Source organism: Hydra vulgaris, chromosome 12 (assembly GCF_038396675.1).
Source record: "Hydra vulgaris chromosome 12, alternate assembly HydraT2T_AEP".
NCBI lineage: Eukaryota > Metazoa > Cnidaria > Hydrozoa > Anthoathecata > Hydridae > Hydra > Hydra vulgaris.
The window spans coordinates 870,001-882,500 of NC_088931.1; the positions used below are offsets into that span (position 1 = coordinate 870,001).

Here is a 12,500-nt window from a genome sequence, read left to right on the forward strand (position 1 = left end):
TTGTCTGTGCTATGTGATGACTGCAAACATATGAGCTGGATTTGGGTAGACTTCTAAAAGCAAGAGCAGAGAGTAGAGATGGTATTAGAAAATTTGTCATTCCAAAAATAATTTTTGACGCTAATGATTACATTTATATGATCTCATGGTATAACATTGAACTCACAGAGCCACCAATGACAAAACATATTTCCAATGATTCCCTTAATCAACTTATTAGAAAATATAAGAATAAACTATTGTGGAGAACCCATCCCACACACAAGCAGTGCAAATAGAGGTAAAACTAGTTACTGAATCATTTTTGTTTGTCTGAGGACCTTTTTTAAGAGAAGGTTTTATTAAATCAAAAAATCTCAAAAGAATATGCAAAAATTTGATTCCAAAAAACATTTTAATGTGTCAATACAGTGAAAAATAAACATTTGGAAATGTTGGGAACCTTTCAATCTTGTCAAGTATTTTAATTGTTTTAAATTTATTGATCTCATTAAAATGAATTTTTAGTTTACATGTACAAGATAATGAAATATTTATCATTTACCATGTTTTGTTTTATTTCATTAAAATTCCTGTAACATGTGCTAACAAATTATAATATATTGGTAAAAAACGTGAAAAATACAAAAATATGTCCTAAAAACTGTTATTGGTGAGAAAAGTTTGTTTTAAAATATATTAAACATTTATTATTACTGATTGCATTTTTTCACATGAAATGCATATTTGTACTAAACATCAAATATATATATATATATATATATATATATATATATATATATATATATATATATATATACATATTTCAAAATGTATACATTTATTTCAAAATATATATATATTTTGTTTCAAGCTTTCTTTTTCTTGATTTTGAAATTTTATATATATATATATATATAAAATTTCAAAATCAAGCCTGACGATAAAGAAATTTGCCCAACTATTTTTGTTAGGTTGGATAATTTGTATCTGTAAAATTGAAATATACCTTCAATGATTATATGAGTTTATCATAACACCCTTAAGAGTGATCTTTTTGAAAATATAAGATATACACACATATATATACAACATATATACAACACATATATATACACACATATATACAACATTAATCTTTTACTTATTGTATTTTAAGTATTGTTTAAAGAGGTTCATTGGGAATCAAAGGCTTACTGATGAACTGAATATAAAAACTTGTAATAATATAACTATTTCATTAAAAATATAACATAGAAGTACCAATAAATAGATAAATTATAGAAATTACTAAGTATAAATAAGGTAAATACCTCTAAAATTAAGCTATAATCAGTAGTCAATTTTTTTATTCTGTTAAAATTAGCAATCATTTCAATTGGTATCGATCCATCACATCTCATCTAAATAAAACATTAAAATTTGTAATGTCTTCAAATTTTTAGAAAAGAAAGCTTGAAACAAAATAAAACAAATAGAATTTAAGAACTATCACCATCAAACCTATTGATCACTTACACTGTCACTTAATTTTTGTGCACAATAGCTTTAGCATCAAGATAAGTTTCAGAAAAAGATCAGAAATAACTACAAATTAAATGAAAAGCACAACGCCATTATGGCGTTGTGCTTTTCATTTAATTTGTAGTTAATTTAATTGAACTGAATGAACATTATGAATGGACCTTAATATTTCTTGAAGTCAATATCTTAATAGTGTAATATTTCTAAAAGTATTTTAAAGCAATTTTCTTTTTCAGCTTTATTCAAAAATAAAGAACATCAAGTTAACTATTCTTTTTGTTGTGTACATTAAAACGATGTTTACTAAATGACTTAAGGCTTTTTTTGTATCATTTTTGAACACATTTTTTGTCAGATATGATATTATCATTTGATCTGAACGATCTACACCATCTATAAGGTTATTATACTGGTGTATAACAGGATGATTTTAGATGAATGATAGTCTCTATTACAAAATATTCGTGTCTGCTCCTGTATACTTTATAACAAGTAGCTGTATTGATCCAAGTTTATAACAAGAAGTTATATACAAGAAGTTGTTATAAACTTTTATAACAACTTCTTGTTGTTTTAAAGTTTTTTATAACAACAAGAAATAGATTTAGTAAATGATTGTTCTTGATATAAAAAACAATTGGAGTATATGAATAGCCATGACATAATAAACAAAACTTTTAACTTAAATTAAAAATTAAAAAATTACATTAAAAATAATTTTTTAACTTTAGAAATCATTTTAAATCCCAAAGTTTTAAAACACTTTTTTTTTAAATGTAAACAAAAGCCTATTAAAAACATTAACTCAAACAAAAACAAAACAAAAAAAAATATATATATATATCAGGCTTGGCCAGGAAGGCATGCAATTTCACGTCATAATATGACCATGCAAATAATATTTGATTTTACGTATTTGACCACGGCTGTTAATAAGTTTTAAAAATTTGTATGCGTTTTAAAAACGCGCTATAAAAATCTTAACTCAACTATAAAGAAACTTACAAAAAAATTAACGTTAAAGAAGCAAATAAATTTTCGTAAAAAAAATAGCGAAAAACAAAATAAAAATAACTAAAACTAAAATAGCAAAAATAAAATTAAAACTCAACTAAAAATAAATAATAAACTATAACAAGATTATCTAAATTACGTTTGGAACAAATACTTTGAATCGTTTATCTTTACTAATGTTTTTATAACTTCATATTATGCGAAACCCTTTTTAAATAAAGTAACAACTTACAACTGACAATTGCTTAATAAACGCATACATTTAAAAGTTTAAAAAAAGATTCTTAACAATTCTTTGCACAAAAAGTAAAAAAAGTAAAAATAATTAAATCGTTTATTTAAAATTTTTTATAATTTTTTTTTCATTTAAAAACATTTATAATAAAAAATAAATACTTAAATAAATATAAAAAAACTTACATTATTCATTAATTTTTTTATAAAAAAATCATTAGCAGTGATTTGTTACTTTATTTAAATGCGTTTCAATAATATAAAAACCTAAGTAAAGATCAAAACTTTAATTATTTTAATATAAAGTTTATTAAAGAGATCTTCGCTGTTTAAAGTCGTCGCTTATTTAAAAAAAAAAATTTTTTTAATTTTTACTTTTGTTTTACTTATAAAAAAATCTTATATAATTAAATAATATAAATAAAAAATTATACAACTTTCAATGATACTTTAATTAAAATCATTAGCTACTTAATGTAATAATTAATAAATTAGCTATTTAAAAGCGTTTTGCTAATAAAAAAATATTAGTAAAGATAAACATGTCGAAATTATTTATTTCTAAAGTTATTAAAAACTAATTGTTTCAATGCATTTGTTTAAAACCGTGGTTAAATCAAAAACAAAATATTATTTACGTGGTCATATAAAGACTTGAAATCGCACGCCTTCCTGGCCAAACCTGATATGATATATATATATATATATATATATATATATATATATATATATATATATATATATATATATATATATATATATATATATATATATATATATATATATATGTTATTGTCATTCTTCAAAAGTTTTTTCCTATGTATATATTTCCTATTAATAGTTAAGAAATTAATTTACACCTTATTATTAAATTAATTTACACCTTATTATTAAATTAATTTACACCTTATTATTAAATTAATTTACACCTTATGCAAAAAACAAATTAAAAAAATCTGCAAACAAAATTCCTGGCAATTTCAATTTAAAAACAACATGATTTTTTAGTAATTTTAAAGATGTTTTTGTGATGAAGTTCAAAATTTTTCAATACAGTGAAAATTAATTTATCAACAACATTTATGTGGAATTTGAACTTATTACATTCTAATCCCCATAGTATGAATGAATACTTTTTATCATTCTGTTTATTACTCATCAGGTATAAAAACAATTTAGAAAAATAATGACAAAAATTAAAATAATATAAAAAGAACGAAAGGTATGTTTACATTATACAATTAATAAAAGAAACCTCTACAACATTAGGTTATTTTAAAATAGAAAAGGAAATCTTTTTGTTATACGATTTATAAATATGGAACATGTTACAACATAATTATAAAGAACATTTACACTATAAGATTAATAAGAGAACAATTACAAAATAAAATAAATGATTTGGGAGCTTTTTGTTTTAAGACTACTATAAAGGAAACCATTTCTCATAAAATATATTACAAAACCATAATGTTAAGATATATATGAAGAGAACCTTATAGTTAGAAAATAGAAAAGAAAATAGCCCTAAATGTTATGTTACCATAACTATATTGTGTTTTTTCAAATTTTCCTTTTGTATTTGTTAAATTGTAGAAGTTATTTGTAAAAATTGAAAATAAAAATAATAAATATTTGTACTCTACTTGAATCAAAAATATATTATTTTCACAACCACTAACACAACCATTGGTAAGATATTTTGACATATTGGTATAGACTTTTGAGGTAGGAATTTGCAACAACTTATTCAGATTACATAAATTTATAATCAAATAAAACTGAATTTTTTTTTTAAGAAAAATCTGGCCAAAAAACTACTGAGTTATCATTAAAGAGTTAAGTTACTATCTGCGATTTTAAAAAAACTCATTTTTAACTTTTAAAAATTAACAAGTTATTAACATGAGTTTGTTCAGAGAATTTTGCTCAGAAACAAAGATTTAATTTTTAATGAATTTCTTCTTAACTTACCAAGTATATTAAAAAATAAGATTTCAAAACAAAAAAGAACAAAAATAAAAATTTTATGAAAATCTTTAATAGTAAACTTTTATCTAAATTGTATGAATAAAAAAAAATGTTTTTATTTTTTTTTAATAAAAATGATTTAAGATTTCTTTTAAATCAATATAAAAAATGTGACCTAATATATTAACAAAATAAATGTCAATATGTTGACATAGTTGAGAATTATTGCTTTAAAATAACTTATTGTATGCAGGAATACAAACCACATGACATGATAGACAAAACTTTTGAATTTAAAATAAACACTTTTTGTTAAGTAAATAATAACAACTTAAAAACATGAACTTGAGTAATATTTTTGTAATATTCTACACACATCAAGAAAGAGTATAATATTGATTACCAAAAAAAAAATATATTACCAATAATATAAATAAATTAAAAACAAAAATGTTTACATTTATTCAACTTTTTTTTTTCATAAAAAGTTTGGTGTAATAAGACTTGTTTCAATTTACCAAAAAGTTTCTTTAACAAAATGAATACCATAACATAAAATATAATCTGTTTTTTTCTTTTATATGCTTCTTTATACTCTTGATTCTACTGTTTACAATGTTAGATAACTTTAACGATTATTACACAGTACATTTGTGTCGTGTTTCCCACCTCTTTGTAATCAAGATTTGAAATACTGTCAACAAGCTGCAGTTGGTGAAATTAATTTTATACAAAGATATTATATCCAGCCTTTCACAGGAAGGCATGCGATCACACGTTTTTATATGACCAGGCAAATTACATTTTGCTTTGACGATTTGACCACGGCTATTTTTAAAAACATTGTTAAAACGAAATCAAAAATATTCTGAATTATACCTTAAGCGAAATAAATTACATCAAAACATATAACTAATGTTTTTATATTAGCGAAACGCTTTTAAATAAAGTAACGATTTACTGATAATGACTTTTTTTAAAAGTATAATTGACAGTTGTTTATATTTTTTTAATTTATAATATATAAATTGTTTAAGTGTGCATATTTTATCATAAACGTTATTAAAAAATAAAAAATTGTTGTTTTTTTTAATAAATAACGACATTCTACGAAAACAAAAGTCTCAACGAATTTTAATATAAGAATAATTAAAGTTAATACATTTAAAAAGATAAGTAAGATTTCATTGAAAAAAAAAGACAAATTGTTTTAGAAAGCCATGACAATTAAATAAGCGAAAAACGGGGCCAGATTTTTTAGTCATTTTGAGAACATTTAAGTTTATGTATGTCTGTAAAACAAAAAAATTTTTGTTTTATGGACATACATGGAAACATACATAAACTTAAATTATCTCAAAACAACTTGGTGCGGAAGAATAAAAAGAATATTTGCAAACACTAAAAACCGGCTAAATCTACAAACTAATTCTATTGGTTCAAAAAATACGCTGACTAAGTGAAATAAAGTTTCAGAGTATTCTGTTAAAATATTTTTTAAATTGTATTTTTGAAAAGTTTGAGATTTTTAGCATAAATTGTTTTAAGAATATTTTATCACACGAACTATTACTTTAATACAATGGCTCATTCTCAGAGCCACATCTGCAAAGCTGTAAATCTTTAAAACTATTATTATTTGTTTACAAAAATAAATGTTTTAAATATATACTTTTTAAATTGTCAAAATTTTGAAAGCTTATTATACATTATAGATTTTATTAGTATATTCTTATTTTTTTATTTAAAAAGTATGTATTTATTATGTAAATGTACTTTTGTGTAGCTGTTTTTTATTCTAATGTAATCTTTTAAAGCAATTTTTACAATTTATTTTGTAAATAAAAAGAACTTTCAACAATAATTGCATTTTCAATGAAATTATTAATCATCAAAGTTAATAAAAGTAATTATGAAATAAACATACAAGAAGTTTCTGGTTACTTAACACAAACATGCATACAAAGTAACTCGCAGGTGAACAAGTACCGGGCCTGAGGTCACGACAGAACATAAATATATATATATATATAGAGAGAGAGAAAGTTATTAGATATAACATAAGATTAGATATAATGAAAGGTTTTAAGTTCTTAGATATTAATTTACTAACTCTAATTATTTTTGCTTCAGTTGCTATTCTTACAAACTCATTATACTTAAACTTAAAGTTACTTTTTTCTGTTTTAAATACTAATTAAAATAAAAAAGCCCACTCATCAGCGGTATTGTGAAGCAGTTCTGCTTCCTCTTTTTTTTTAATCTTTTTAGCTGATTTCTATCTAGTTTATTTAATTTCTACAGTAACTCGATGATTTAATTATTTCATTTGAAAACCACAGGCAAAAAGTGCACGTCACATTTTTAACTATTTGAGTTATGTCCCCTACCATACAAACATAAGCTTGAAGGTTAGCAAAATAGAAAAATCTAACCCAAAAAAGGTTTAGTGTCCCAAAAAATACAGTAAGAACAAAAATAGCAACTTTCAAAGACAAAATTTCATTTATCTCAAAAGTGGAAATGTGTGACATGTACCTTTTTTCCCCTGCAGTCTTCATTTGTTTATCTTACTAAGAAGAATTGTTTCAAATATGTTAAACTTTTCAAACTACACAAAGAATAAAATAGTTATTAAAAAATTTTAATTTTTTTTATTTATAAAATAATTTAGCTTAAACAAAACTAAAACTAGTGTTAGTTTTATTAGAATCTTGTTGAACTTTTCAGGGCTGGGGGCTATTTTTATTTTGGAGGCCTTTCTATGTGCCAGGCATAAAAATGATTAAAAAAAAGGTCTTCTTGACTATTTCGGGGCTTTTACCTTGCAGGGTCCAGGGCTATAGCCCCCTCTAACCCCAACCCTCCTTAAATAAGATAATACGAGTATATAAATAAAAATTATATTATACTCTTTGATAAATAAAAAAACATTTGTTTCCTTATTAGGCAATCATAAGATGTAACTTTATATAAAAAATATTGCTTAATTTAATAAAGAAATTATAAAAGAGCGATGTTTCCAAATTATTTGTTCTAAACGTAATTTATTTTGCTTTAAGTTTTTTCGCATTAAAAGTTATTTTCTTTTGCTAGTTAATTTTTTTTTTGTAATTGTCTCAAAACAACTAAAAAATCTGGCCAGTTTTTTGCAACTAAATATTATCTTTGTGGTCAGTACTTAAGAGCAATCGCTCCCGCTTCCTGACAGTCTGTATATATATTTTTTTGTGTTTTAGCTTTTGTTCAATTTTATTTTCTCTTCCGTTTAGATTTTTTTTTCTTTTTTAAAGTTTTTTTTTTAGATAAGTTTTAGAGCCGCGATACCTCAGTTAGTTAAAGCGCTGCTAAAAAGTATGGAATAATTATTGGCTGTAGCAGCAGGATTGCAGGTTCAAATCCTAGCTCTGCCTACTCAGTATATGAGTAGTACTTTGGTACAAAGGGAACTCGTCTTGATTAGCTCTGCTATTACGATGTTTTGTTCTCGACTAGTAAATAAATAATCTATTCAAGTAAATGAAAATTATTAAAATTATTAATTATAGTTTTTGTAGCACATTTTTAAATTTAGAGAATATATCAAAAGTCGTGGTCAAATCGTCAAAACAAATTACTTTTTGGGTGGTCATATAATTGCATGCGATCGTACGCCTTCCTGTGAAAGACTGATATCTAATAAAAACAAACATATTTTTTATGGGAAACATTAGAAAATAACAACTAAAATGCAAACAAGTTCAATTTCTAGACTCAAAATTGCCTCAGCTGCCTTTGTTATTGGAATTTGTAATAACAAAAACAAAAACTGCAATAAAAAATAAAACTTTTATAAACAACATATAAGTTTTAAATACAATTAAGATAGCTTTTCATGCTATCATGCATTCTTTAATTATTAATTTAATCAAAAAGTACCTTTTTAAAAAAAAAAAGTTAACGAGTCATTTTAAACTTTCAGGGAATTAAGAAACTTCTTTTTTAAATTAAGACATAAGATTTTAGAGGATGTGTGGCCACCCTGTAATATGAATACTATTCTTTTTATAAAAACAAAATTTTTTCACAAACAATTTTACTTTTCATTTTTTTTAATTTTACAAAAGAATTTGAATAGGTATCAATTAATATTGGTATCTATATATAAAACTTTATTTTTATATTATTGCTGATAACTTTAATTAACATAACAGTTAAAAAAATATGTATTAATAATGAATCTGTAAAATTTATTCTTACCTGTTGGCGTAAAAAAAAATCACCAATGAGATTTTCTTCAGAAAAATAATATTCACTGAAAATTAATGAAATTTAGATTTCATTAGAAAATAACAACTATATATATATAACAAACATTCTATATACATTTATATAAAATAATCAAACAATAAATTTAAAAAAACGTACATTTGTTTTCTAATAAGATCTTTGAGAACAGTTTTATCAACAACTGTTGTGATTGGTTGGACTGGCTCTTCAGCATAAAAACCTCCATGTTGCTGAGGAACAAAAAGTCCATCAGGAGTAACATAAAAACCATTTTGTTCCTCATATCCAGCTGAAACTTAAAATACAGTTTAATCATAAGTTTTTATATTGAAAGGAGGGATGGGATCAAGGTAGATTATTAGTTTAAACCAAATTAAAAATAGGAAAACAGACAAAAATATAAATTTTTGTATCTTTTTTAGTATTTTTTTTGTTTAAGTAAATGCATAGCAATAGAAAAATGGTTTAAAAATAAATAAAAAATTTGTGAAAAATAAATTTGTTAAAAATAAACAAAAAATTGTGTTAGATATCAAAGAGAAAAAGTTAACCAAGCTATCCTTCAAATAGCTGGCATTGATCATATTGAAACTCGAAACCAAAATAAAAAAATTAAAGAACATTCAATAGAAAATCAGGTTTCACAAATAAAACAATAAAAAAAACGGAACAGCAGATTCTTAATCAAGAAATTTTTTTTTTTCCCCCAAGAGTGACTTACTTTGAAGTCTGTGAAGAAACAAATGATAGAATAAAAAATTAATATTTCAAAAACAAGCAAAAAAAAAAATGAAAAAAGTATATTAATAAAAAGTGTATTAATAAAAGTGTATTACCATAAATATAAAAAATATTACATAAGCAAGCTTAAAGCATTATACAGGTTTAAGAAATAGCAACTGCTGCCCTTAATGATGCTAAAATTATCACTAAAGGAAACACTTGCTTAATTATTGACCACAACAAAGTTAAGCGATCTCAAGAAAAAATTGGAAAAGAGTTGACCTTAAAACTCCAAGATAAACTGAACAATAATGGTTTGTGTTGTATTTTTTTTAATGGTAGAAAAGATGACACTAAAAAATTTTTTGATGTTGAAGGCAGAAAATTCCCAGGTTTAATAAAAGAAGAACATATATTGTGTGCAGCGAACTTGGTGGAAATTATCTATTCCATTTTGTTCCTGAAGAACCAAATTTAATTTTAATTTAGGCAGAAAGAGTGATAGCTTGGGTTGAAAAAAAACTTAACAAAAAACTTGTATGCATTGTATGTGATCTGCACACTGGAGAACAAGGGTTAAGAAGTCTTATTAGTTTCTTGATGGTCCTACTAAAGCCAGCAATCAATTGGTCACTACCGATGGGTAAGATATTGAATGATGCTACCAACCTTGAAATTAACCCAGAATTTTTAAAAGTGTGTGAAAACTCTCCATTTATCTACCTCAGTCCTGACATTATCAAATATCTAAGCACCAATCAGAGCTATGTGTACCAAATTGTGATATCTATTAAAACTGGAGTTTTACCTAAGAGACTTGCATTACTAGAAATCAGTCTTGTTTGTCATAGTAGATGGGTAACAACCGCTTTAAGGTTTTGCAGAATCTGGGTGTTTAAACATGGGTTAACAGGTGACCTTTTAAAAATGTTGAAAATGATTGTTGAGTACATAGTAGGTGTCTATATTCCTAACTGGTTTAACATTAAAGTAAATTCGTGCTTGGTGGAAGGACCAATATACTTACTTAAGCATATGCAATTACTAAAAAAATCAAACTATAAAGGTAATTGACATTGTTTTACCCACTTTCAAACAATCAGCATGGTATATTCACCCTGAATCAGTTTTGCAAAGTATGCTCTATAGTCAAATCGAAAAGAAGCAGTTGTATAGTCAAGCTCTATAGTCATAGCTCTATAGTCAAAGTGAAAAGAAGCAGTACATAAAATAGTTGAATTAAGGGGAGCAGGGAAAGATGCACTTTAATTTGGAGATCTTTTAGGATTCAAAAAACTCCTGCAATCATTATGGAAGCAACCTGTTTGTCTGAACTTATAGACTTATAGGAGTGATATTACTGAACCACCTCTACCATGTCATTTATCAACTGAAGCAGTTAAATAATTTATTAACACTTCAATGAAAGTAACAAAGTGGCCTTCTCATACACAATCTGTTAAAAGATGTGTAAAAATGACATCTAAAAGTGCTTGTCATGTCTTACGTCAGGCCAGAAGAAATACTTACATTCAAATTGCTAGCAGAGAAATAATGTCCAATAATTCTAGCAAGAAAGACATGGTAAACCTTATTTAAAAAAACTAGTTGCAAACTATTACTAAATCATCTTTAGTTAGATAACTATTTCTTGGACTTAATTTTTTATGAAATAAATATAAACACATGAGTGTGTAAAAAGCGATATGTTCTACTTTTTACTTTAAACTCTAAACTCTTTCTAATTAAAATGAGGTGATAAATATTTAGTTTTAGGTATTACAAATGTGTGTGTGTATATGTATATGTATATATATATATATATATATATATATATATATATATATATATATATATATATATCAGGGATGCGGAGTCCCAAAAGGACTCCGGCTTTATATCTCTACTTTTTTTTTTTAGATTATTCATACTTTTTTTAGATTATTTATACATATTTATACTTTTTCCGAGTCTGTAGTGTCCAGAAGCTCTAAACATGTTTGTTGACTTATGATCTGCTATAAGAAAAAAATTCATGAGATTTAATGACTTGAAACTTATTGTTTTTAAGCCCGGAGTCCTGGAGTACTTGCCGCCATTATACCTACGGACTCCGGGTTCAAAAAATGATCATTCCTCTAACTTAAAAGTCTTAATTTTTTTCCTATCTGTAGTTCATAAACTTATTTATATTTTTAGAGCTCCTGGATACCAAAAACTAGTATGAAGTAATCTTTTTGTGACTTTCAAATCCAGGGTCCTTTTTGGGACTCCGCATCCCTTATATATATATATATATATATATATATATATATATATATATATATATATATATATATATATATATATATATATATATATATATATATATATTTGATTTTTTGATGAGATTAAATAAAAATAACTACATGATTTTTACTACTAAAAGTTTCATGTGTTTAGCAATCATCAGGTAAAAAATACATTGTTTTTTTCGTTAAAAAATATACTTAATAAACATCCTGGCGTTCAAAAACAATTATAAAACTATAACTATTTGCAAGCGTGGTTTTTTTTTTAATCTTTGGGCTCGTGGTTGTCAAGCAAGAACTTGTTTTCGTGACGGCACTTAGAAATAATTTATGTTTTTTTATTTAATTATTTTTGCGTACCTTTGTATATTATGCAAAGTTTTTCATGAAGGCAAAGCAAGCATTTTTTTGTTACGTTGCTGTAGGCAGGGACTTGTTTAATTATTGACCAAGTTAATTTTGGTGTTATTTTTAAGTTTTCTTTTATCTGCCATA

General features: G+C 24.5%; 1 protein-coding gene across 1 annotated transcript in view; it reads right to left on the reverse strand.

Moving 5' to 3' along the window:
• The window catches only part of LOC100213129 (la-related protein 1), a 67,370-nt gene that overhangs the window by 34,175 nt on the left and 20,695 nt on the right, over nucleotides 1-12,500 (reverse strand). The window contains exons 6-8 of the mRNA XM_065811162.1: nucleotides 9,130-9,286; nucleotides 8,962-9,016; nucleotides 1,293-1,382 (exon numbers count right to left, since the gene is read on the reverse strand). Coding sequence (XP_065667234.1) covers nucleotides 1,293-1,382; nucleotides 8,962-9,016; nucleotides 9,130-9,286 — 302 coding nt within the window. The remainder of the gene's footprint in view (nucleotides 1-1,292; nucleotides 1,383-8,961; nucleotides 9,017-9,129; nucleotides 9,287-12,500) is intronic.